The sequence below is a fragment of the Argentina anserina genome, chromosome 4 (assembly GCF_933775445.1).
Source record: "Argentina anserina chromosome 4, drPotAnse1.1, whole genome shotgun sequence".
Lineage (NCBI taxonomy): Eukaryota > Viridiplantae > Streptophyta > Magnoliopsida > Rosales > Rosaceae > Argentina > Argentina anserina.
In genome coordinates this window covers 24,031,888-24,058,488 of record NC_065875.1, presented here as the reverse complement: position 1 = coordinate 24,058,488, position 26,601 = coordinate 24,031,888, and the positions used below count along the sequence as shown (strand labels likewise).

Sequence of the window (26,601 nt, the reverse complement as noted above, 5' to 3'; positions counted from 1 at the left end):
TAAAACCTGAGATCTATTCCAACCCAACATTACGTTAAATACTATAAACAGACGAATGAAGAGAGATAGAAACAAAAACCCTACCGGAGAGAAATCAATCAAACCTTTCCGGTTTGAGGAGGAGAGAACGGTGGTGTTGAGGGTTGAGAAAAAATCGAGAGAGGAAGAGAGAAAAGTGGTTGTTGTTGGTGAAGAGAGAAGCACGAGGTGATTTGGTTGAGATTTTATAGGGATTTATTTGGGGGTTTTCCAATTCCTAGTGCGATATATACTCGTCCTTCTCAGACTTGGAGGGAGTTTTCATATTTCTTTGTGCCAGTTCCGGTTACACTTAGGATGTCTCGATATCAACGACTCTGATTTGTTTTTACATTCAATCAGACGGTCCTGGTCGATGTGTTTGCCACGCGCTTGAGAGGTATAGGGTGGAAATTTTGTGGGAGCTTAATATGGTAAAGTTTAAGAAATTTGATATGATCTAGGTTTCCTTTACAAGAACAAATTGATCTCCTAACACAATTAGAAATAAAAACTGTCCTTATGTATCTCAATGTCGTTTTGATTAACCATTAGTCCAAACTCCAAAGTTCAATTGTATATAAAAAAGTTACTCATCACGAAAACGCAAGTTTTTCTCTCACAAGATTTACCCAAAACGCCAGAATTAGGTTCCCTATTAGGCTACTATAGAAACACATCAGTCGGAGGAACTGATACAATGGGAGAGAACATTTCTATTGTATGTTGTATATTTATGATCTCGCATAATAATCACGTGTCTAAACACATCTATATATATGTTGTATATACAGAAAACCAAGAAAACCATTTTGTGAAGGAAATTCGTGAGAACTTTTCTCAGAAAACAATTTTATGAAGAAAATTCGCCTTGAACTTTACTCACAAAAGAAAGTTTTTTTTTTTTTTCAGAAAACCAATATATGAAGACTTGCAAACAGAGCTAAAATCCCTGAACAGTCGGGCGCGCATCGCAAGTCTACGAGAGATGTGCGGAATCGCTTTGATCATCTCCGGCATTCGCTTCGACTTGTCGTCTCTGCTTCTCGACACCACACTTCCACTCACCAACTTCGACCAAGTAACTTTCTTTATCTCACTTTCATTACATCTTTTAACTCAAACTGCTTCAGCCCCATTTAACCAAACAACCATCCGCAGCTTCAGTTCACTGCAGCCGACATCGCCGCCGCTCTGCTACGGAGGGGCCCGGATAGCCTAGGCTCCAAGAAGCTTCGTCTTCATTCATCAGGCTCCGAAATCAAGTCTGACATTGATGGAGCAGAGGAGGAGGAGGAGTCACCTTGTATGCACTTCTTTGGTGCCACTTTGCAGCTCAGAGGAGTAAACCCAGTACTTCAGCCATTGGTGGATTCCTCTAAGAATGTTCTTATTTATAATGGTGTGTTTTATTTTTTTTTGTTTTGAGTTGAATTTTGGTTGTTTGTTTGGTGCTGTGTATTGGGTTTTGATTTTGGTTGGTGTTTGATATGGAAAGGTGAAATCTTTGGGGGGATTGAGATTGGGAGTGAGGAGAATGATGGTGAAGTTGTAATGAGGTTGCTGGGAGGGTGTGAAGGTTCTGTGCCGAATGTAGTTTCTAGGATCAAGGGGCCTTGGGCTATCATCTATTGGCAGGTAACTTCTGTGTGGTAAGTTTCAGTTAGTGAGAGTGGAGTTTGTTGTGTTTCTTGGGATGTTGGTTTGATTTATGTATGGTGTTCATGTTTAGGAGAGTTCAAGAACATTATGGTTTGGGAGAGATGCATTTGGTCGCCGGAGTCTGCTTGTTCACTGGCCGACAGTGGAGGACTCTCGGTTTCTGTTGTCGTCGGTATCACCTGTTGCTTCAAATGAGCGTTCTTCTGGTATGCATTTCTGGATTTAATGACAAGTCTTGAACGTATGGAATAATGGACTGTGTTTGCTGAGTACTGTCAATGCATTTTTGAATTTCAAGCTGAAAATGGAACTACCAAGGTTGGTTTTTGGGAAGAGCTCCCGTGTGGAATATACAGCATATCCATAGATGCTCCAGATTATGGCATGACTTTGGTTGGTAAAGTGAAAAAGCATGAATGGACTAATGCCATGCTGGAAGAACTGATACAATGGGAGAGAACATTTGTTGAACCCCAAACTGAAGATTTGCATATTTCACATTGTGAGACTTTAAGAGGGCAACATGATAGGAACTCAGATACTTCAGATATAGTGTCACTTCCATGTAAATCAGGTTAGTATCATCTGTGCAGGGAGCCAGGGAGTGTATATTTGAAATTAGAAAAATATAGAGATTCTTAACTTGATTCAGAAAGGTTTTGCTTTTGGGAGGTTTTTTATTGTCTTTTTGTCCTGTTGAGTAGGCAATGGACAAAGCTCAATACCAGTACCGGCACAAACTGTGTTGGCTGCTTTGAAGGAATCAGTTTTGCGCCGATCTTCACTGCACACAATATTTCAGGTTCTGAATTCTTATCATACTTTCCTCTGGTTATAGTCTTCCTTGCCTATTCCTAGTATGTGTAGGTCATTTTCTTACGACTTCTCAGTATTTCTTGGTGGTACGCAAGCTTCTTTGCTCAATTTGTGCAAAATAAAACCATTTGTATCATCCAAGTCATATTCATAAAAGGAATATTATTTTATTTGATTTGAGCATGGGAGGTGTCTGGCAAGTAATTATAGGTTTTGTAATAGATTTATGACTTATTTTAATTGGAATATATAGGCAGGAACACATGATATGGAAAAGGATCTTGTACCGGTGGCAGTTCTTTTTTCTGGTGGATTGGATTCTATGATAATTGCGGCATTGTTGCATGAGTGCCTAGATCCAAGCTGTAAGTGTTACCGCATAAGCTAGGTCAGCGGCCCTGCTGTCTTGATGGTCAACAATTACCTTAAGAAACTTAATTTACTTATTAGATTACGGATCCTCAATTCTTATTTCCCTGCAGGAACTCACTTTACATATTACATGATGGATCCTCAATTCTTATTTTTAGTTAAACTTCTCTTGGCAGATGAGATTGATCTACTCAATGTGAGCTTTGATGGTCAGTCTGTTCCAGATAGAATCTCTGCCATGGCAGGAGTAAGGGAACTAAGAAAAATTGCACCTTTAAGAAAGTACATTGCTAAACTTCTTTTATGAGTTTCTGTTCAAGATTTATGCACTCAGCATGCGCCTAACATAATCACATTTTAATCTTTATAGAAGGGTTTTAACTTTTAAGCAACAGATTCTTGTTTGTTGCTCCTTGCTCGTGCTCTTTGATGTGTTAATATTATCTGCATCTCTCTGTTTATGATACATGTTTCTAAATAGGATTGTAAATGCAGGTGGAAACTTGTGGAGATTGATGCTGATTTATCAAAATTGGCCTTTGAAACAAAGTGTGTATTGTCACTCATAAACCCTGCCAACACCTACATGGTACATGATTTGTTTCCAAGGCTAATTTAGTTTACATGTGCTTAATTTGTATGTGAGATATCATAGAGATTCAAAATGTGCCGAATACGTTGCCTCAAGTAGGTATTATAGGTAATTTAGTGTTGCAGGACCTGAATATAGGGATTTCTTTATGGCTGGCAGCTGGTGGGGACGGATGGGTGTATGAGGAAAATAGCAAATATACTGAGGGGAATCGTCTAGGTGTTAAATACAAGTCCGAGGCAAGGATTGTCCTTGTTGGCTCTGGTGCAGATGAACAATGTGCTGGCTATGGTAGGCACAGAACAAAATATAGAAGTGGAAGGTATGCAAATGATCATAATCTTGTATGGACGTATGGTCCCGCATTTATTCAGGTACTTATTAGGGTGGTTTGATGTGTTACCAGTTGGCTGCGGCTGCATGAAGAAATGAAGCTGGATATGCAAAGAATATGGAAAAGAAACCTTGGTAGAGATGACAGATGCATTTCTGACACTGGAAAGGAGGTATTTCTATGACTTTGAGAAAATGTCATTTATTTCCATGGATTTGTGTTATGTAGTTTATATAATGTTGTTTTTTTTTATACTAGGCAAGGTTTCCTTTCTTGGATGAAGATGTGATAAAAACTTTACTGGGGATTCCTCTCTGGGAGGTTGCGAACCTTGATCAACCGAGTGGGATAGGAGATAAAAAGATTCTGAGAGAGGTAATTGCTTATTTTCATTGTGCTGTTGGAGCTACATAATTGAATCCTAATCAACTGCTTTGGATCATGCAAAACACCGATTAATTACTTCGAACACCAATATCTATCAGGTTATAGTTTTGATGACCTTTCTCTTCCCCCTTCTAATATTATTTCTCAGCCTTGTCTCAAAATGATCTTTTCACAGATACACTTTTGCTGATTAATTTGTACAAAATAAAGTGCTTTTAGGCTTTTTAACATTATCTCAGTTGTTGTATTATAACCTAACATTTCTTTTTCTGTAATGTACTACAAAGGTTGCGAAATTGCTGGGTTTACATGAAGCTGCTACTCTACCTAAACGAGCCATACAGGTATTAGTTTAATGTGAAATTCCTACGTGCTTGTAGTGTGTGTCACTGGTATGATGAAGGCGGGACAGAAAAGCTGGTTTTTCAAAAGACTTTTTAATATTCACTTAGAACAGAGTTCAATAGTCTCTCGTTGATAGTTAAGGTGATTCAATCACTGAACTGAATAATCGCTTTTCTGGTTTAGTTTGGTACAAGAATTGCAAGGGAATCCAATAGAAAGAATTTCGGAAGTAACCGTGCTGCAAATCAGGCATCTGCAGGAAGCGTGGTGATTCACTAGCAGCTGGACCTGGCTTAGAGTGGGATTATTGAATGCAAGGCTAGCTAGAAGACATGTATACATTTGTACTTGCATTGTTGATTTAATTTGTAGGCTTGGGTCTAACTTGCCATTGTCATCGTCATCAGTGTCATAAATGGCTGCATTGCCACTGTCCATCTTGGAAATGAATGTTTTGGAAGGAAAATTAGAACCAACATTCATTGTATGTCTACTCTATCACAGGTTTCAGGAATTATTCATTCACGTTGACAGCTTCTAGTCTGATCTACTGAAAAAAAATTGAAAAATGGATTTAAACATATGAAGAAGATTTGTCTCAACTGCATCCATCTTTCATCAATTAATCTCAAAACTCAAAATGCCAAAAAACGTGGTCGGCAGGATTCGAACCTGCGCGGGCAAAGCCCACATGATTTCTAGTCATGCCCGATAACCACTCCGGCACGACCACCAGATACTCTTTTGTTCTTGTATTAGTTTAAACAACTCAAATGTACTATATACTATGCTCCCTTGCTTACTATGAAAGACCTCGCTTCGCGCCGTCAAACCGCCCTCTGTTTCATTTTGCTCCGAACGATGGAAGCCCACAGCTCCTCCTGTAACACCGCCGCAAACGACGACGGCGAATGGAGAGCCGAGAAAGCTATAGGCGGCAACAAGGAAGCTCTCCAAGCTCTGAGAGAACTCATCGTCTACCCTCTCCTCTTCTCTTCCCAAGCCAAAAGGCTCGGCCTCAAAGTAACACTCATCACACCAACACACTCTGTCTTCCTCCGTTTTCAGTTCACTTGATTCATGTCCTTTCTGGGTTTTTGCTTCAGTGGCCTCGTGGTTTGCTTCTCTACGGTCCTCCCGGCACCGGAAAAACAAGCTTGGTTCGGGCGGTGGTTCAGGAGTGTGGCGCGCATCTAGTCCTAATCAGGTAGCTGGCTTCACTCTGCTAACTTGATCATTGATCGTTTGGTTTGTACGCTTTAAATTTGTGTGGTATTTCTCCACAGTCCGCATACTGTTCACAAAGCATTTACCGGAGAGAGTGAGCTGGCGCTGCGGGAGGCTTTCGCGGAGGCGGCGTCACATACATTGTCAGGGAAGCCATCAGTTGTCTTCATAGATGAGATTGATGCACTCTGTCCTCGCCGCGATTCTAGGTAGTCTAGTACATACCAGCTTTGTCTTATTTCGTTTTTAGATCAAGGGGAGGAAACATACTTGTGGTGTGTTTAACTTGTTTTGTTTCGATTGCAGAAGAGAGCAAGATGTTCGCATAGCTGCCCAATTACGTTTACTGATGGAATCAAAGCCATTGTCAACTTCTGTACCACAAGTTGTAGTTGTTGCCTCCACTAACAGGTCATTAAGCCAATGATTTGATGTTTGATTTAGAAACATCATAGGTTTTCTCATGTATGACTGTTCATGTTGATTACATTCTAATTTTTTTTATATATCTTATGTGTTTATAAAAAGAGTGGAAGCAGTAGACCCAGCACTAAGAAGGTCTGGGCGTTTTGATGCTGAGATTGAAGTTACTACACCTACTGAAGATGAGCGCTTTCAAATTCTCAAGGTAAGTAATTTTCTGAACTTTAATGGAATATGAAATAATTTTTTCTTATCTGTAACAAATTTCTATATAGGCAAAAATAGCGACTCATTATTCTTTTACAAAAATAAAACTCTTTTTTGCAACTTCGATAGAGTGTTGAAAATGGAAGAGATGAAGGTATTATATATAATCCTTAAATATGTCAATCATTTCAGCTTTACACAAGAAAAATTTCTTTGGGTCCTGATGTTGACCTACGAGCCTTGGCTGCAAAATGCAATGGATTTGCTGGGGCTGACTTAGAAGCTTTATGCCGTGAGGCTGCCATATCTGCAATGAGGAGGTATCAAGATGCAAACAAAGATGCTGATTTGCTAAGCTTAGCAAAAGAAGACTGGGAGAATGCTAAGTCTGTAGTTAATGCAAGTATAACAAGAGGTGTCACAGTGGAAATCCCCAAGGTGTCTTGGGAAGATATTGGAGGCTTGAAAGATTTAAAGGTCAGTTCATTGACACCATTCTTCCCTGGAGGTTCATGCTTCTAATTATGCATCACCTTTGTCATTGACAGATAAAGCTTCAGCAAGCTGTTGAGTGGCCTATCAAATATTCTGCTGAGTTTTCTAGGCTGGGAATATCTCCTATACGCGGAATTCTTCTTTACGGTCCACCAGGATGCTCAAAAACCACCCTTGCCAAAGCCGCTGCAAATGCTGCCCAAGCCTCTTTCTTTTCTTTGAGGTATGAACTTCATGTATAGTCCTCACGAGTAAATGTTAAATTGTTAACATGTCCGGCGAATTCAGGATACTGAGTCTGCATTCTGATTGATGATATTTGAGTCTTTGGGCTGAAGGCATGGTGCCCATTTTGTTATATTACACATTATGCATGATAGTTTAGTTCAAAACTGTCTGTTTAAACCGATGACAATGACACTGAAACATTGACTTTGAAGGGAAAACCTGACAATGGTAAGATGTTATACCATATTGGATATATTCCCTTCAAAACCAACAGTTATTTCCTGCCAAAAATCCCCCTTGTCATGGCCAAATTGTGTCTCAAACAAAACCAACTGAAATTACTTAGAAGTTAGTAGGTCAATACTCTTTACTTATTATCCAGAAGAAATAATGTGCTCACCTGATACTTGTACAATTATAATTGGTTTTTCTCGTATCAGTGGTGCAGAATTATTTTCAATGTATGTTGGAGAGGGTGAAGCTCTACTGCGCAATACCTTTCGGAGAGCTCGCCTTGCAGCACCCAGCATAATATTCTTTGATGAGGCAGATGTTGTTGCAGCCAAACGGTTAGTATGCTGCAATTATCCAATTGTGCTTCAATATGTTGTGATTTATCTGGACACCTTCACTCTAATCTAGATAAAATTCTTTAATGAACTGTTGCACTAAAATCGCAGGGGTGGGAGTTCAAGCAACAGCAGTACTGTCGGAGAGAGGCTTCTATCTACTTTGCTTACTGAAATGGATGGTTTGGAAGAGGCTAAGGTGAGCATTACGTACCATGTAGTTATATTATTTTTCAAGTGATACCATCAGAGAGACGGTGATGCAACTGTATATCCTAAGATTATAAAATGTATTCTCATTTGTTCGATAGGGAGTTTTTGTCTTGGCTGCTACAAATCGGCCTCATGCAATTGACGCCGCATTAGTTCGACCAGGACGCTTTGATTTGGTAAATTGTTTCTGTCACATGATATCCCTGATATTCAATTGTTTTCCTTATATTCTTGAAACTTAGTATTCACATCTATATCGCAAGAGGTACTAGCATTTTTCTGAAGTTGTTCAATTTAGGAAGTTCCAAAAATATTCTATCGAGATTATATTAAACAATGATCTGTTAGACAATGTTCTTTCAACTCATGTGTTTCTTATGGAATTGTAGGTGCTCTTTGTACAGCCACCTGATTTAGAGGGTCGGAAGCAGATCCTTACTGTACTCACTCGTGAGATTCGATTAGGAGACGATGTTGATCTCAAACAAATAGCAGAAGAAACAGAGCACTTTACCGGAGCTGAGCTGAAGGGTCTATGCAAGGAAGCCGGAATAGTAGCTCTGAGAGAAGACATATGTGCCAGTGCTGTGTGTCATCGTCATTTCCAGTCTGCAAAGGACTCTTTGAAGCCAGCACTGACCAAAGCAGATGTTGACTCATATAGGGCTTTTGCAACTGAAAGTGATCGGACATGAAATTTTTTACAAGCTTAGAGTTTTGATACTCAATATGTTAACATCAATTTCAACCGTTGAATTTTAACTAATAATGACAATCAACCGTGAATATATTGCTACCACGATTCCAATATGTTGCCAAGAAGGCGAAGACCATAATCATAAAAGTGATAGTTTAAAATTTACTGACATTAGTAAGTTTTTTATGAAGAAATAAACCAAAAATTAGTGAGGACAAAATAGTAAATCCGCGATCTTGCCTATTTAAAGCTGGAAAATAACAGCCGTCGTTATAACCAACCCTAGCCCTCTCCCGCCCCACCACAACTTACACTTCCCGTTTAGCCCCTATTGCTCCTAACCGGCCGTCTTTGAATTCTTAGCTCGCCGCCGCTGTGTTAGAAGTGGTCGCTCTATGCTTCAATGGCTCACGGACGGCTCAGCAATTCCACCAACGGCCTCAAACGCAGCTTCTCCGACGAGAATCGTAAGCCGGATGCCGCCGTCGCCAAGTAATCTTACTTCAGCTCGTATAGTCTGTACAAATTTAGGTTTCTGATTTCTGATTTGATCGGATTGAAACTGTTGCGGTTTTGATTTCAGGAAGCAGAAGCTTACGCAGCACAGGAAGTCTCTGCCGATCGCTTCTGGTATGACCTGAGATTTCCTCACTCGAATTATCACTCTTTGTTTTACGTTCATCTTTGAAGAATGATTAGTAATGGTGTTGTTGTTGCTTTGATGATTTTTAGTTGAGAAGTGTCTCGTCGACGAAGTTCGATTGCATGATACTTTGATTATAGTTGGTGAAACCGGAAGCGGCAAAACCACACGTATGGTTATTGTTCTTTGTTTGTAGATTTGTTTATGCTGCATTGTGTTTTGTATATGTAGGATCGTATAGTTTTATGTAGTGATGGCTCTCGAGATGATTGTGTTTCGGTCTTGTTTGTGTGTAGAATTACCGCAGTTTTTGTACAATGCTGGATTTTGTGGGTATGGCAAAGTCATTGGGGTGACTCAACCGAGGCGTGTGGCTGCTATGACTGTGGCGAAACGGGTGGCTGAGGAGTGTGGTGTTTCCTTGGGTGAAAAGGTTGGTTACTCTGTTAGATTTGACGATGTGACCTCTAATTCAACGAGGATTAAGTATATGACTGATGGATTGCTACTTAGGTAAGATTATACACCATCTTTGCTACCCTTGTTTGCTGGTCTTACCACTGATGTCATGTTCATTGTACTTTCAGGGAAGCACTATTGGATCCATATCTATCTAAGTATTCAGTTGTCATTGTCGATGAAGCTCATGAGAGAACTGTCCAGACTGATGTCTTACTTGGCTTGCTTAAAAATGTACAAAATGCTAGAGCAAAAGTTGTCAACAACCACCAAGATACAAACAACAAGAAAATAAGTAATGACACGCAGTTGGATAAAGATAACGGTTCCCAGTCGTTGAGTTTTCTCAAGAAATGCCAGGGAAGGAATCCCTTGAAGTTAATTATCATGTCTGCCAGTTTGGATGCACGAGTTTTCTCCGAGTACTTCGGTGGTGCAAGAGCTGTTCACATCCAAGGTCGACAGTTTCCTGTCGATATATATTATACTCATCATAATGTACAAGATTATCTAGATGCGTCATTATCTTCCATATTTCAGGTCAGTGCCCTTGTAGGTATCTCTTCAAGCAATGCTCATTTCTTAAGTTGTTCAATTTTATTGCTAATCAGTTGTCAGTTTTAGACCTGAACTGCTGTGTTCTAAAGGTTATGATTTATTTATATATGTCTCATTTCTTAGATTCATATGGAGGAGGACCCTGGTGATATACTAGTATTTTTAACTGGCCAAGAAGAAATTGAATCTGTACAGAGACTTGTGAAAGAAAGACTTAAAAAGTTACCTGAAACCAGTCAAAAACTATTAGCTGTTCCTATATTCTCATCTCTTCCGTCAGAACAGCAAATGCAAGTGTTTACACCAGCTCCTGAAGGATTTCGTAAGGTAAGCTAACAAATATTCATTAATTCAGGCCTTTTTAGTGTGTGAATAGGTAGCATTCTGATAGATGGGGTCTGTTCGCATAACAAGTTGGCTCTTGCCACCCCAAAAAAAGTTATCTGACCCCATCTATGTTTTGTTTCAACTTGACCCCTCTATTCTCCTTAAAATGTGGTCTAGATCATATTCCTGGGTTCTGATAGTAAAAAATTATATCTATGTTCAAGTTGCTTTGCCTTCTTTAGTCAGCATGGTCAAATTGTTAAGAGTTGATGACATTTTAGGTAAAATCTAATTGTTACATTGTTTAGGTAATATTGGCAACGAATATTGCTGAGACATCTGTGACAATACCTGGAATCAAGTATGTTATAGATCCTGGGTTCGTAAAAGCACGTACCTATGATCCAAATAAAGGGTTATCAAGTTTGAATGTCATTCCGATTTCAAAAGCACAGGCTCTTCAGAGGAGGTATGCACTACTGGTTATTCTTTATTATTTAACAATTTCAATCATGATAATCGATTTATCAAGTTTAAGTTTTTAAACTATTTAGGTTTCTTAGGAAGTCCATTCTGTAATGCATGTAGTACACGTTATATTGTTTTTTCACTTTAGTTCAACTTCTAAATGTATGAGATGATGCTTGAGAACTTTTCTTTTTCATAATAATCTCCTTGGGCAGCGGGCGTGCAGGAAGAGAGAGATCTGGGAAGTGCTTCCGCCTATACCCAGAAAATCAATTTGAGAAACTAGAGGATTCAACAAAGCCAGAGATCAAGCGATGTGACATTGCCAGTATAATTTTGCAACTTAAGGTTCTGGGTGTTGATGATGTCATTGGTTTCGATTTCATAGATAAACCTTCAAGGTGAATTTTGGGATCCCTTTTGTCTGATTTTAATGATCCTTTTGAATTGGGTACTATTATGCTTTTTTGTAAAGCAATTAGTTCCTTTAGTAAGGCTTTTTTATTTATTTATTTTTTAAGTCAAACTTATTTTACATGAATCTATTTCACGTTTAATCAGGTCGGCGATTGTCAAATCACTGGAGCAATTGTATGTGCTAGGCGCTTTAACAGATGAGTGCAAACTGTCAGATCCAGTTGGACGTCAAATGGCAAGCCTTCCACTAGACCCTATTTACTCAAAAGCTCTAATCCGAGCAAGTGAAACTGAATTCAATTGCCTTGAAGAGATGTTGATAACTGTTGCAATGCTCTCAGTTGAGTCTATATTTTTCGCTCCCCGTGAGAAATTAAACGAGGTACTTATTTATGGATTGTTACTTATGTGGCTCCTTTTCATATATAGATCAAAAGTAAAATGGAGATAATTTGGTAGTTTTACTACTGCACTCGTACACTTACATTTCGTCCCTCGCCTGATCTCTTTTTCTCACAAATCCTACTACTTTTGAGTTAAAAAGTGACATGTTTTTCTTCTTGTTGACCAGGCCAGAACTGCAATGAAATGCTTTGCAAGTCCAGATGGGGACCACCTCACTTTGGTTAATGTATATCGAGCATTTAGTGAGTTTTCAGAGAAGAGATCGGATCTCAGTAAAGAAAAACGTGAAAAAAGTATCAGGAAATGGTGCAAAGACAATTTCATTAATAGTCGCTCCCTGAAGCATGCTCATGACATACATAGGTTGGCTATTTACTTTCTCAGTTATAGAGATGTTTCTGCCTGTCTCACGCTAGACTTGTTGCCACCCTTTAGTATGATCTGCATCCTTGTTTGTGGTATTCCTGCAAACTCTAAATTTTAAACTTTTTTTGCAGTCAAATCCGAGGAAATGTTGAACAAATGGGTCTTCATGTGGCTTCTTGTGGGGATGACATGCTTCCTTTTCGAAGATGTCTTGCTGCCTCTTTCTTCCTCAATGCAGCATTAAAGCAGCCTGAGGGAACATACAGGTCTTGAGCTTACTTTGACATGTGTTGGATTTCTTTTGGTGCTCATGAGGTTCAAAATTTGTCCAATTTAGTTGGACACCCTCAAGTTAGGATGTTATCATTATATCCCAGTTGTAGGTCAGAAGGTTCTACATTATTAATATGTTTGTCCTGATGCTTATTATTCACTCTCTTTTACAGGGCTTTAGCAAATGGTCAGGTGGTTCGGATCCATCCGTCGTCCGTATTGTTCCATGAGAAACCAGAGTGTCTAGTATTCAATGAGTTAGTCGAGACTAATCATAAGTATATCCGCAACACAACTAGAATCGATTATTTATGGTTACATGAGCTTGCACCTCACTTCTATGCCATGCAAAATTGAATCTAGTTCCAAGAGGTATGCTTGTTTGATGATCATTAACTTTCACTTATCCACCTCTATATAAATATCTAGTTGTAATACCTTATTCCCCACAGGTGTTGGATAATTTGAGATTTTTCAATTTCAAGTTACATGCAGCAGTTGCAGATAAATCCCACCTCGTCAACTTGGTCCAAAACTCTACTGTAACATCCCTATTTTCAGTGTCTGATTTATGACCTGCAACAAGGAGACTGATTACTGGATTTTACAAGTCTTGACTTTTGGAGAGCAACATTTTTGTAGTGTTGAAAGCAACCCTTCAACTATTTGAAGAGTTGCTCGATGTGAACTGTAATCGTGAATCAGCGATGCCTCTTCGGAGGTCCATCTGTTATCTACTGATGAGCTACGGCAGAATTTTGAAGAGCTTCCGTTATCATACCGGCATATGTAAACTGATATATCCATAAACGACGTCATTTGCTTCGTTGTATAATTGCTTAAAGCTGTTTCAATAGTGGGCAAGATATTCATAGAAAAGTAGGACCTATTCAGAAGGAAAACGGATGGGGGATGATGTATAGAGTATTGACATTAGTATTGCAACCATTGAATTCTACATTACTATACTCCGCCAACTTTGAAGTGCATTTCCTTGCCAACTTTAAAATCATTTACATACTCGCCCGTGCTTCCCAAATTTTGCTTCCTCATTTTCCACGTTAATCTTGGGTCAAAGCATTTAAATAAAGAATTCTAGTTACTGTTTGTATAAGGGCTCTGTGGCCTGTAGGTCTGCATGAGCCTTCAATGAAAGAAGACAAAGTCTACCCAGTCCTTTTCTCACTGTTAACAACAACTGGGTCAAACTTTGTGTGTTTCCTGTGTCTACATTTCCCATCATAAGCTTGGCATTCCAAGTCGTTCATTTGCCGCATTATTCTAACGCAAAGAATAGTATTAGTTCTGTGCCTGCAGTCTGCAGAGGACATTATATTTTTCGAGCCCCTCTCATTTTTCAGACATTGCAAGCCAGGATGGGGAACTCGATGGCATGCTTCTCCCCTGCACACAACCCCAAGGAGCTGAACACCAATTTGTCAAGGAAGCCCTCCAAGAGGTCACCCTACTCTTCACCTTTTTTTGGCTCATCAGCTAGTACTAGAAGAACAAAGGGTTCTCCCAGTAAGAAACAGACCCTTGAAGATGATTTGGTCCTTCAACAACAAGCTATCGAGGCCGTTCTGCTGTTCCAGAACCACCAGAAGAACAAAGAATCGCAGCCCTTCAACCGGTCCACCTCTGTCGGCTCCTGCACCAAAGAAGAGTCAGGCATTTACAAAAAGCTCCAGCTCCAGGCAGCCCTTGGGTTCTGATACTCTCTTCCAGCCTCTTGCGCTTGTTGACAAGCAGGTTTGACTTGCCTGCATCTCTTTGTTCTCTAATTTTTTGTGTAGTAGTTCATTCATCATATTGAATTATTGATCAAGGCAAATAACTAAACTGGTTAATCATGCATGCTCTCTTTGAAATCTAAATTTCCTGGTTATAAGTTACCAAGTCTTTTATTTTCTCTTGCGGATAGTTTTAAGTTTCTGTTTGTAGGATCTAGTTCATAGCGTTCAGAATTCAAGGAAATTAGTGTTTAGGAATATTTGACATGTCTGTCAACGGCATTGACCAATTCTGGTGTTAAGCCGGTTCTACCATTAGGTTAAGTACACTAGTGTTGGAATACATTTTGCATCAAGGATTTTTGTGGGTTAGAAATTCTCAACGCATGAAGTCGGCTGCAAGCTTGCGTTGAAGAGTTCTCTACTGGATGCTGCAAACATCTATTACACAAAGTGAAGGGTCATAAGAGCAGAGGCAGAAAGTTACTCTACTTGGCTTCTACATTGTGCACACAAGAAGCAGATAAAGGCTAATCACTATACAAGGGGTCATTTCTGTTTAACATCCAGTATGGCCTTAAAAAGTGATGTTTTAAACGGGCATGAGTTTATAAGCTTATTGTAGTGAAATTAATTATAAGTTGGTTTTGAAGTCCAGTGATGTTAGTCAATTTATACTGATGATATCAGTGCTTCCTTAAACTTTGGATATGAGGATCGATAGTAATACAATTTCTAATTATTGTTTTGCAAAATGTTTCCATCATTGTCTGAACTATTTCTTCAATATTTGGCTTAACTGTTCAGTTTTTTTAACAGGATGTAAAGATTGAAGGTCTGGAAACAAATCATTTCGTACTTGTTCATGGAGGTGGCTTTGGTGCTTGGTGCTGGTATAAAACAATGGCCCTTCTAGTAGAAAGTGGGTTCAAGGTTGATGCTGTTGACTTAACTGGTTCCGGAATCAACTCATTCGATACAAATAGCATTACAAGTCTTGCACAATATGTGAAGCCGCTTACTGAAGTCCTTGAGAATCTAGAGGAGGGCAAAAAGGTTTGTGCTCTTTCCTTTGCTCTTTGTGATGTAATAAGTTAATAACATAGCTTCCTTAAGTAAACACTAGTTATTGCACAACCTGTTAGTCTAAGCTTCATTACAATGGTAAATTGCAGGTCATCTTGGTTGGACATGATTTTGGTGGTACCTGTATCTCATATGTAATGGAGTTGTTTCCATCTAAAATAGCAAAGGCCATTTTCATCTCTGCAGCAATGTTAACTAGTGGGCAGAGTACTCTTAATCTATTTGCTCAACAGGTACTTACGTCCTTCACTCAATCACTCCACACGATACTATAGTAAGACTCATTCCTTAAATGTAGTATTCACCCAGGTTTCTCTTTCTCATAACAATGTAGACAAGCTCGAATGATCTCATGCGACAAGCTCAGATATTCTTGTATGCAAATGGGAAAAATCAACCACCTACTGCTATTGGTTTTGGCAAAAAATTTACCGAAGACTTATTGTTCAATCAAAGTCCCGCAAAGGTAATGTGACATGGTTTTTAAGAACTTACAACAGTTACAAGTAACTTTTCTGATGAAGTTCTGGTTTCGAATTTCATTTTGTCTAAAAGTTTTAGTACTGTTCCTTTCAAACCAGGATGTTGCATTAGCATCAGTATCGATGAGGCCAATCCCTTTTGCACCAGTCACTGAGAAGCTCATTCTTTCTGAGAAAAATTACGGATCTGTCAGGCGGTTTTTCATAGTTACTCAAGAAGATCATGCCATAAGTGTTGCACTACAGGAGGAAATGCTGGAATCAAACCCGCCGGAACAGTTCTATAGACTAAAAGGCTCTGATCATGCACCTTTTTTCTCAAGGCCTCAGGCTTTGCATAGGATATTACTAGAGATATCCCAGGCTCCCCCTATCTGAGTTGAGCCCCAATTGCCTACCAGATTACATGTAGCCATGTAGGAATGTTATAAAGAGTCTACAACATAATAGGTTTCATATTGTTGAGTGTAAAGTGTCCAAGGCATCAAAACTTGTATAAAATGTGTTTACCTCTGGTTTTTTTCGATGAAAGTGTATAAAATGAAGCATATCTGGTATTCTGGTACTAGAATAGTGTTTACCTCTCCTTGGTCTCGTTGGTCACACAATTTGATATGTTATGTTATCACTTACCAGTAAGGTAAATTAGAACGAAAACAAAATTAAACACTCACGAAATTAGGTTGAACTTATCATGGGCAGGAGTCCTTTTTCATTTATTCTTCTGAAAATCTAAACAACAACACCCTAAGTTGGCCAAGCCTGAAGATGAAGTGATGAACGTGCCAACTGGCTCACTGGCTTAATGTTCTTTCTCAATCAAATGATTCAAATCAAATAGAAGAATACAAAGTATACCACACATCATTGGTGGGTGTTTGGTTGGGGATGCCATATATAATTGAACATATGGGGCAATATTTTTTAATTATATTCCTTTTCCCTACAAACACAGAATTATATATGAAAGAAAAATTTCTTTTGTATGATTCACAATCGGGAAAACAAAAAAAACAAAGAACTAAAACAATTGTTAGATGTTCAAACACAAGGAGTATCATATTCTAGATTCTTAAATGTTGTTGAAGCAGGTTTATAAAGAAAAATTATTCAAGCAACTACAGAAGATAAATATACTTATATTTAATCATTTGAGAGACTTCACTATTATTGACAACAAACTACATTATTGCACTATTCTAGGACCAGATATGCTTCATTTCTACGGTTAGGTTCATCATTTTTCTGTCACTTGCTTCATCAGCTCATTTATTCTATTAGTGCAAAAAATATGTTATGTTTTCAAGTTAAGATCAATAGATTATAATGAGTTTGAGTCCCATGAAAAAAATAAAAAATAAAAAAACTTGAAAATAGTTCATCAACTTAAATTAAAAAATAATAATTAAATGAAAGTTTATAAAAGTAAGATTGAGTGAGGTGGTATATGTAGAGTAGCTCAAAGTGCAGTCTCTCTCTCTCTCTCTGCTTCCAGCTTTCTCATCATTAATCTGATCTCAACTACCGGCAGGTACTCCACCTCTAAACCTAGATCTCCGCCTCTTCTCTCCGATATGCTTTCCGGTGTTACAATCGCTGAGATTTCTGCTTTCAATTTCCGTTCTCGTATTCTATTTCACTGTGTCTGATTTGATGCTTTTCTTAGCTTTTGTCACTGGATTTTGTGGCGGATTTATGCACCTGTAATGATAATTAGCGTTTTGAATTGGTAGATCTGTTTATTGATTTGTGTTAGTGAGTGATTGAAACATTTCTGTTTGCTTTCGATTTGATTTTTGCTGAAATTACTGTGCGTGTTTATATGGATGAACTTGTTTGCATGTAGAGCCTTTAATCCACTGTGTTTTTAATGGAATTGTGAGGTTTTAGTGTTCTGTTTTATGAAATTAGGATCCTTTTTTTCGATTGCGTGTGGTGGAGGACTGAAACTGTATAGGTATAAGCTTGAATTTGTGTCTATGGCTATAATGTACTTATGATCTTACAAATGAAGCTGTTAAAAGTTTTCGTAATCGATTATGGTGGTAGGATACTGGTTGTAGAAACAAGAAAAAGATCTTTGACACTCAAAAAAGGTAGGGGAAAAAAAGAGATAGACGTTCTTGTGTGCTGCAGAAACATCTAATGTACGAGCTAGCTTGGCCTGCTAAGTGTTTTGTATTCTGCCTTCAATTTGTTAATGCTTTGTTTATTTACCTTGATTTTTATGTTGATTACATATACAAGTTTGTTTCTTTTCCTATATATGCATTCTAAGCATCTGCTTGTAACAGATTTGTTAAAGAATATGGGTCGTGGAGTCAGCAGTGGTGGGGGTCAGAGTTCCTTGGATTATCTTTTTGGGAGTGGAGAGGCTCCAAAGCCAAGCACAAACAATGTGCGAGCTGCCCCAAAGGAAGTGCAGGCTGTGAATGAACCTACTCCCAAACCAACTGCTTCTCCTCCCCCTCCCAAACCTGAATCAGTAGATATCACCAAGCAGATTCCTGCTGGTATCAATAGTACTTCTACAAATAACTACATGCGTGCTGATGGCCAAAACACCGGAAACTTCATTACGGTAGGTTTCTCTAACCTTGATTCCTATGTTCCTCAAAATGTTCATACCTTTTTTCTTTTTTCAGTCAAACATACTGTTCTATCATCTTATTCAATGTTATTCATAGGATATAACAAGCATGTAAAAGTGGTTCTTGATTGCTAATGTAGCAAGCTTTTCAAAGGTTCTTTGTCAGGGAAAAATTGTGAAAATTTATCTCGCAAAATTTCTCTTCTGCATGACATCTTACTTTTTACAGTTTCGCTCCACCTTCCTCCACCTAACCAAGCCCTCTCTTCGTCCTTCTAGAGTAGCAGATAGGTAGTCGTGAGCCTTCCTTCTCACTTGAGTACTGGTGAATGGAATTTCCAATGTGGACATGAATGCAATATCTTAAGTCACCTTCTTAGAGTTATTTTTTTTAACTGGCTACTTATATTATGATAAGTCAATACTCTTACAGTTTTGCATGATGGGTGCTAAGTCTTTAAAGAAAGTAGTTGCTCCGAAGCCAGAAAGCTGTTTGATATGAATAGATATAAGATATGATATTATAGTAAGACTGGTGAAACCTATTTTCATTGCTGCTGGAATCGGTTTACTTTTCTTCCCGCCACCCTTAATTGTCCTCATGCAGTCATGCCCTGTGACTATTGTTGGTTGGTAATTTCATTTTCCATCTCTTCCATTATGTATCATACTGACGTTCATATTGATCTTCTTGCTCTGCAGGATCGACCCTCAACTAAGGTCCACTCTGCCCCAGGTGGTGGATCGTCTCTGGGTTACCTCTTTGGTGGACCAGGTGGCAACTGAGACATGCGTTCGTATCTTTAGTTTGGGGAACATTTACAGTGGATGAGGAATGTTTTCATCCTTTATATAAACAATGAAAAGTTGATGGCTCATGGGAATGTATTATAGGTGTTGTGGTTGTTGGGATTATTCAATTAGCAGTGCTCTATTTTAGATGCTTGAACATCTGATTCAGATTTGTTTGTAATGAACAAAAGAGTTTTTAAGTGCATGCTTGATGTTGTTTGTACTTTACTTTGTTGCTTCTGTGTCGAATCTATTTGATAGAATATTGTAATTGTTGCACTGTGAGGTGAGTTGGGGCTCTGTCTGCTTTGTTTGGGACGGACGGACCAACCATAAAAGGAAAATATAGGTTTTGATAACCTTTAACCCTTCCCCTTCTCCAACGTCCAGCTTCTTGCTGCTCGAAGCTCTTGTCATTTTGGTCCAAAGATTTATCGTCACCGACAGTCGTGCTCCAAGTTCTTTTTATCCCTACGATGGTGCTTTTGTTATACCTTAGCGACTGTTTCCCCTAAACATTTTAAGAGAACAACTCAAGAGAAGGAAGAATTGGAAATGCTAAATCACAAAACCAGATTTCATGTTATTGAGGAAATATGCTTTTGATGTGATGAAGGTTCGAAACTATACAACAAACTGGTTCCTCCATTGAGTAATCTTTCCTCTAGAAACTTTGAAGTTACTAGCAAGGATGCTTGCTTAATTCATATGACTAGTACACATAAAATTGTTTAAGTAACACAATATTCAAGCAAATCTTGTGGTACATGTGCTCAATAAATCTCTGGTTTCTTCGCTACACCAGCTGAAGCTGCTGATGCTTGGGTTTGTTTAAACACAGCAGGAGCAGGAGTTATACCCCACTTTCTCTGAACATCTTCCAAATCCTCATGAAAGTGTTTCTCATAGTAAATACACATAAGATCTGTTGACTGCATACCAGCTCGAACAGCCCAGGGAAAGTAGTGCTGGAAAAACAATTTTCTTTGCTTCTCATTGAATCTCACAGAGCCTCCTACAACGGACATCAAGCACATGGGAAGGTACATTTGCTGAAACTCTATTACTTTGAGTGCTGATTCACCCATCAAGTTTGTCGGAAGGTCAAAAAGGGTGTGCCAGAAGTCGTGTACCTCACGAGCCCTCATGGCTACATACGCAAGTTCATCTGTTTCCATGAAACGCACTGGTGGTCGGTCATCAGGGGAGAAGTTCCTAGATCCCATGAACTTTGCATACGCAGCACAAAACGTGCCCGCTGGAAGATCCCATGCATGACCCACATTTGCAGATATTACCCGAGGTCGCTCCAACAGAATGGCCTGTAAAGAAGGATGTTTGTTAGTCTTTACACATCCTACGCAGATGGCTTTCAAGAAGGTGAAGAAGCAAACAGAGTTTGCTCCATGATCTCAAACAAAATGTCATTCAGATCTCATTCTATATAAAATTGTAATTTGGAGCCACCTACAGTCCATAATTAGTTGCAAATACAATTGCACAGCAGCTAACTACATATGAAACACCACCTCAGTAGAGGCTGCATTTTGCGTACTAGATGATACTAACCGAATGTGTACGTATCTATAACTCCATCACTAGGTGACCCTAATGCTATACTGCAACTATATATCATGCAACAACCCAATGGTCTTTCCGTGCCTAATTCCATGTTTTGCAGTAGTTCATCCACTAACATCCAACAGAAAAACCACACAACTATCAGCAACACGAACAAAACACCATTGCCAGTTTTACAAGAAACCCTGACGAACGCTATTCTTAATCCCATTACACCTTTCCTAGGTATGCTAATCCCTACGCCCTAAACAATTCTCCTTAAAACATTGCAAACTTCATTTTCTAACAAAAGCAGCATAAAAGAAACATATCAATTTGATCTGAGTGATGATACAAAAGAGGGGCTTACTCTGCCTTCAGGGTTAGTCTTCATCCTCTGAAGAACTCTTTCGAATGCCGGCTTCCCAGTTGTCTCCCCCAGAGCTGCTATCAGGTCTGCTCTTCTTGGGTCCAGCAATGCCCCCACCGCCGACCCAACCGCCACCGCCGCCTGCTGCCACCTGTTCAGCCTCACACGAGCACCTCCAATCATGATCGCAACAACCCGCTTCTCCTTCAAATCCCTAACCCCATCACAACACAAACATTCAGTTGCGCATTTTCACAAACACCTTCTGGGCATCAATTGAAAACCAACACAAACAATAAATATTCACAAGAAATTGAAGCACCTTGTTTTGTAATCGTTGATTAGTAAAACCAAATGGGTTTGATGCTGAAAATTACCCCAATTGCGCGGCAAGAATAGAAAATTCAGGTCTTTAATCTTTATCAATTTCTGAAAATTTGGTCTACGATTTCGAGCTTGTGTTCTGAAAATTTAAGATCTTTTGATTTCTTTAAGACTTGGGCTTAGTTTGTTATCCTGTTAGAACAAGTGAACTGAGGCCATCTCCGACCAAAAATTTTAGCCTTAAAAATAAAATTATTTATCGACTAAATTTCGAGCGTTAAATTATATTTTAAGATTTAAAATTATTATTATATGTTTAAGTATTATAATTTAGATTTCTTATAACAAAAAGTCATATTTGATACATATATTTATAAAAAAAAATCAAGCAAGATTTGAAAAATTATAAAAACGTCAATTTTGTAAATCTCTTCTACCGTTGTCACTGAAATTGGAAATATTTACTCTCTCTCTCTCTCTCTCTCTCTCTCTCTCTCTCTCTCTCTCTCTCTCTCTCTCTCTCTCTCTCTCTCTCTCTCTCTCTCTCTCTCTCTCTCTCTCTCTCTCTCTCTCTCTCTCTCTCTCTCTCTCTCTCTCTCTTTTTTCTGGGTCGACCACTAGCCAGTTGGCGATAGTGCAAGAAGTGTGGATTCTCGGCAATGAAGGAGATCTCGCTACTGACAGAGAACGACTACGATGCTTAGATCTCGCCGGTGACTAAAGAAATTTTATGGGTCGACCACCAGCTAATTGGCGACAGTGCTAGAAGTGTGGATCTCGTACACCCGTAGTTGTCTTGGTCTCTCGGCGATGAATGAGATCTCGCTACTGACAGAGAACGACTGCGATGCTTAGATCTCGCCGGTGACTAAAGAAACACTCCTCTCCGCTGCCGCTTCTTGTTATGCCACTCGTTACGGGCCTCCCTTGCGCAAAGCAACACCGTCGTCATTTTGTCCTCGACGATAATGGCACTACTGGTGCCAACGATCTAGGCCTCTACACGATTTAGCTTCATCTCATCAACTATGAGGCAATGATCTTCTCGATGATGACACTGAGGAGAGGACGGCGGTGGAGAGGGCTGGTTCTGCTATTGCTGGCATAAGGCTTGCCGGAAAAGTAGAGATTGGAGAAAATGGTGACATGGGTGCCTAGAGCAGTTTTCTAGGTGCCCACATCAGAAATTTTGTTTTTTTATTTGCTATTTCTTTTTTATTTCTTCAATTTCAGTTTTTACATGTCACACTATCATCACACTACATGTCACAACACAAAGTTAGTGTGACTATCAGTTTACCCGTCACATTATTTGTCACACTAACAACCACACTATCAGTCATACTGAATTTGTGGTGTGACATGTAGTATGATAGGTAGTGTGACAGGTAGTGTGATAGATATTGTGATAGATATTGTGATAGTAGTGTGACAGGTAGTATGATGTGTGGTGTTCTGTACGATAACATGAGTGTCGTTATTTGGATCATATTAGTTGATTTAAAAATTCAAGATCACATAACAATATACAAATGTTCGTTATTTCTATTTATTTTCTTCTTCTCTTCTTCTTCTTCTTCTTTTTGTCACAACATAGTCACATAAAACAGTGCGCCAACAAGTGTGACAGTTAGTGTGATATTTGGTCTGATAGGTAGTGTGACAATGGTTGTGATAGGGGGTGTGACATGGGCTGTGACATGTAGTGTGACAGCTAGTGTGACAGATATTGCGATAGGTAGTGTGACAACGAGTGTGACATGTGATTAATAGAATTAATTTTAATTTTAAGGGCGTCTCATAACAAAGTCTATTTTCATACATGTATTTATAAAAAAAAAATCAAACAAGATTTGCAAATTAGAAAAAAGTCATCCAATTAAATGTGATAAAGTGTTGCCCTCTATTTTTGTAAGAATTACGATTCATGCCACCCACTCACCTTCGTTCTGAAATTGACATGACGTAGTCGGCCGTTTCTTTCTCAATAGCCCGAGGTTGGGAAGAGGATTGGCATACGATGTCGTTGCACTAGGCCTAGAGCTCCGAGACAAGAATCAAAGCATGGCTCTCAAGTTTCAAATGCTACTTCAACATCATCTGGATTCTGACGACGATGACGATTGTATTTCGGTCGCCAAGTACCCCGGGGAGGTCGTTAAACAAAGCTCAGAGATTGGGTTTCGATCATGTTCCATGTCAACCACTGAAGCCAATATATATATATATATCATCTAGATTCAGATCAGATATGAGGATTAAACAACCTCACCCAGATTTGCACTCGCCTATGAAGCACAGACACGACTTCTGGGGTCTGTATTGCGTGTCCGACACCGACACGTACACGCAAACTCACTTTGGAAACGCCTGGACACGCGAGTATCTGAATCGGGCACGCGGACACGCAACAACTCATGATAAAAGTGAAAATGCTTATGGTGAGATTCGAACATTGATCATCCAAGGCACCCAACAACTCCTCAACCATTCCAACAGATTCAGTTTTTGTTATATTTATACACACTTTCGATACTTATATATATATATAAATTAATTTATAAATTTTAAAGTATTTAGATGTATATATATGTCAAAGTGTGCATTAAAATGATGAAAACATAACTTGTTGGAATGACTAAGGACTTGATAAGTACATTGGATAACCAAGGAGAAAAACTCGTGATAAAAATAAGAATGCTTGTGGTGGGATTCGAACCTTGGTTATCCAATGTACTTATCAAGTCCTTAGTCATTCCAACAAGTTATGTTTTCATCATTTTAATGCACACTTTGACATATATATACATCTAAATACTTTAAAATTTATAAATTAATTTTTTTAAATATATATATATATTAAAAATAATATTTAATTGACGTGTCCACCACGTGTCCGTGTCTAAAACAATTTTTATATGATGTGTCTACGTATCGAATCGTATCCAATACGGACACTCGTGTCCGTATCCGTGTCCGTGCTACTTAGGCACTCGCAAAGCTCCGACGGCACTGACAACTCCAACTACGACGTCAGCAGCACCGGACCGGGCTAGTGCGCTCCTCTGACGCCGCTTCCTCTTGAGTTATGACGTCGCACTGGAGAGAATGTGAGCGAGCTTGTCCCTGGCGGTGTCGACTACCGCGCCTGGAAGATGTAGACATGGGTGCTCATAACAATTCTCTAGGTGCCCATCACAAATCCAAATTCCAACCTTGTGTTTCCAATTCACTCATCATACTACCCCTCACATTACTCGTCATAGAACAAAGTTAATGTGACTGGTAGTGTGACTATTAGTTTCCCGTCACACTACCTGTGACATTAACTATCACCTATGAAGCACGGACACGGCTTTTAGGGTCCGTATTGGCTGTCCGACATGGACACGGACACGGACACACGAACTCAATTTGGACACGACCCGGACACGCGAGTATCGGAATCGGACACGCGAGTGTATGAATCAGACACATGAGTGTCTGAATTGGACACGCGGACACGCAACAACTGATAATAAAAATGAAAGTGCTAATGGTGAGAATCGAACCTTGGTCATCCAAGGCACCTAACAACTCCTCAATCATTCCAACAGATTCAGTTTTTGTTATATTTATGCACACTTTAATATATATATAAGGAGAGAAACTCATGATAAAAATAAGAATGCTTGTGGTGGGATTTGAACCTTGGTCATCCAAATGACCCAACAAATCTTTAACAATTCCAACAAATTCAGTTTTTGTTATATTTATGCACACTTTAATATATATATATATATATATATCTAAATATTATTGATAGAACTTGAATCAATTGTTGAAATTAAACAACAGATCGCCTATATGAAATGTTTATATTGGGGTCCTTATATTGGTGCTTGTCTAAAACGAAAACTTTCGAGAAAATGTTACTCGTAGGAATACTAATGGGAGAATACTTAGCACACCACACACGGTTAGCTATGGCTGACCAGAACCTATCGTCATTTGACAAGTGTTATTATAAAAATTTGATACTTTGAATTTTTTACAAACTGATAAACTGTCAAAGTCCTCTACGCCACGGCCTTATAGTTTTAAGAGAATTCTGTATTCCTGAAAGAGTTGATTTGTTTATTCAAAAAAAGAAAGAAAGAAAGAAAGAGTTGGTTTGGATCTACAAATTTATTTTATGTTTAATTGAAAGCTTTTGTTGATCGTTGAAATTCAACAAATTGATTTCTTTCAATTTTAATTGTTGTGAGAATTTGATTACGGTAAGTTTGCAATGTTTAGCTTCATTCCATGACTACATCTTATGGGTTGGGAGCACATCACCGGTGCCAAAACTCTATGTCAATCCTATGCATGGCGCCACATGTGTTATGTTGCTTAACCGAAAATTTTCTTTATTAACTCTTTTTATTTTTTGAAATATTATAGCATCCGCACTTATAAAATGGATTTCTTCAAACAAAACGAGGTCTCAAAAATAAAATTTGCTTCAAGCAAATCGATTTTATATTTTTCTCAAGAAAATCGATTTTTTCACACACTCATTCACAATTTGTTTGAGCAATTCAATTTTACCTTGTTCTGAAACGATTAAATTTTTTACTGGATATATTTAAAACCAATAATAATGTGCCACGTGTCGTTATCGACTCTATATTATCCAAAATTTCCGATAATATTTTCGACTAATAGAGAATTGACATGTGTCACTACCACGTGTCATTATCGGTAAAATAATTGGAGTAGATTTCTGATAAGATTTTCGACTAATAGAGAATTGACACGTGTCACTGCCACATGTCAGTGTCGACAAAATAATTGGACCAGATTTATGGTAAGATTTTCGACCAATTTGTTATAAAACGTCTAATATCACTCATTCTATACTCACACCATTGTGAAGAATCCGAGCATATAACTCATACTTCAATCTAAACACTTAGCAACATTTCTTTTTTCATCACTCTGATGAATTCTTTTAGCTTCCACAATTTTTTCAGGCTGAGACAACGTCAACAAGAAGAGGATGACGATATGGAGCAATCATTCGTCAATCAGGTGGTCATGGAAAAAGCACAACACGATCAAACGGTTCACGTCGCGGTAAAAAACCGAATAAGTCACGTCAGAGGCTATCTAGGGGACGCAATCTCATTACTTCATCGA

The 26,601-nt window shown here is 38.7% G+C and overlaps 6 protein-coding genes and 1 non-coding gene across 10 annotated transcripts; 5 read left to right on the top strand and 2 right to left on the bottom strand.

Annotated features, from left to right (window-relative positions):
• Positions 1 to 989: 989 nt before the first annotated feature.
• LOC126790804 (uncharacterized) lies at positions 990 to 4,975 on the top strand. Its single transcript, XM_050517154.1, has 14 exons — positions 990 to 1,099; positions 1,180 to 1,420; positions 1,517 to 1,656; positions 1,751 to 1,886; positions 1,979 to 2,254; positions 2,385 to 2,482; positions 2,750 to 2,861; positions 3,045 to 3,150; positions 3,364 to 3,457; positions 3,586 to 3,782; positions 3,867 to 3,966; positions 4,053 to 4,169; positions 4,469 to 4,525; positions 4,710 to 4,975. Exons 1-14 carry the CDS (start codon positions 1,007 to 1,009, stop codon positions 4,803 to 4,805), a joined length of 1,863 nt encoding a protein of 620 aa, XP_050373111.1. The 5' UTR covers positions 990 to 1,006; the 3' UTR covers positions 4,806 to 4,975.
• Positions 4,976 to 5,177: 202 nt separating this feature from the next.
• On the bottom strand, positions 5,178 to 5,259 carry TRNAS-AGA (transfer RNA serine (anticodon AGA)). Its single transcript has one exon. It is a non-coding gene; the product is annotated as a tRNA-Ser (tRNA).
• Positions 5,260 to 5,352: 93 nt separating this feature from the next.
• On the top strand, positions 5,353 to 8,620 carry LOC126791070 (cell division control protein 48 homolog B). Its single transcript, XM_050517470.1, has 11 exons — positions 5,353 to 5,549; positions 5,633 to 5,733; positions 5,813 to 5,962; positions 6,060 to 6,164; positions 6,282 to 6,381; positions 6,576 to 6,860; positions 6,932 to 7,101; positions 7,547 to 7,675; positions 7,787 to 7,874; positions 7,987 to 8,064; positions 8,278 to 8,620. Exons 1-11 carry the CDS (start codon positions 5,388 to 5,390, stop codon positions 8,581 to 8,583), a joined length of 1,674 nt encoding a protein of 557 aa, XP_050373427.1. The 5' UTR covers positions 5,353 to 5,387; the 3' UTR covers positions 8,584 to 8,620.
• A 262-nt stretch (positions 8,621 to 8,882) lies between these two features.
• LOC126790695 (pre-mRNA-splicing factor ATP-dependent RNA helicase DEAH10) lies at positions 8,883 to 13,358 on the top strand. Of its 4 annotated transcripts, none has more exons than XM_050517034.1 (13): positions 8,883 to 9,077; positions 9,169 to 9,215; positions 9,318 to 9,398; positions 9,525 to 9,741; positions 9,816 to 10,227; positions 10,369 to 10,572; positions 10,881 to 11,041; positions 11,256 to 11,441; positions 11,602 to 11,839; positions 12,029 to 12,225; positions 12,360 to 12,494; positions 12,675 to 12,873; positions 13,000 to 13,358. In XM_050517034.1, the coding sequence occupies exons 1-12, from the start codon at positions 8,989 to 8,991 to the stop codon at positions 12,856 to 12,858; spliced, it is 2,151 nt and encodes a 716-aa protein (XP_050372991.1). In that variant the 5' UTR covers positions 8,883 to 8,988; the 3' UTR covers positions 12,859 to 12,873; positions 13,000 to 13,358. The 4 variants fall into 4 exon arrangements, with proteins under 4 accessions (XP_050372991.1, XP_050372990.1, XP_050372989.1 ...); XM_050517033.1 differs by having other exon boundaries at positions 12,997 to 13,358; XM_050517032.1 differs by having other exon boundaries at positions 12,987 to 13,358.
• An 81-nt stretch (positions 13,359 to 13,439) lies between these two features.
• On the top strand, positions 13,440 to 16,361 carry LOC126790696 (putative methylesterase 11, chloroplastic). The gene is given in 6 exon segments (XM_050517035.1): positions 13,440 to 14,146; positions 14,148 to 14,253; positions 15,054 to 15,290; positions 15,410 to 15,553; positions 15,655 to 15,786; positions 15,902 to 16,361. Coding segments are annotated over 6 exon segments (1,167 nt in total). The 5' UTR covers positions 13,440 to 13,877; the 3' UTR covers positions 16,181 to 16,361.
• Positions 16,362 to 17,207: 846 nt separating this feature from the next.
• Positions 17,208 to 19,407, top strand: LOC126790429 (protein SPIRAL1-like 1). The gene is made up of 3 exons (XM_050516650.1): positions 17,208 to 17,333; positions 18,097 to 18,383; positions 19,095 to 19,407. The coding sequence occupies exons 2-3, from the start codon at positions 18,111 to 18,113 to the stop codon at positions 19,176 to 19,178; spliced, it is 357 nt and encodes a 118-aa protein (XP_050372607.1). The 5' UTR covers positions 17,208 to 17,333; positions 18,097 to 18,110; the 3' UTR covers positions 19,179 to 19,407.
• Positions 19,408 to 19,751: 344 nt separating this feature from the next.
• LOC126791421 (ubiquinone biosynthesis protein COQ4 homolog, mitochondrial) lies at positions 19,752 to 21,668 on the bottom strand. Its single transcript, XM_050517874.1, has 3 exons — positions 21,437 to 21,668; positions 21,115 to 21,328; positions 19,752 to 20,506 (listed from the first exon to the last, which is right to left on the bottom strand). Exons 2-3 carry the CDS (start codon positions 21,295 to 21,297, stop codon positions 19,958 to 19,960), a joined length of 732 nt encoding a protein of 243 aa, XP_050373831.1. The 5' UTR covers positions 21,298 to 21,328; positions 21,437 to 21,668; the 3' UTR covers positions 19,752 to 19,957.
• Between the last annotated feature and the right edge of the window lie 4,933 nt (positions 21,669 to 26,601).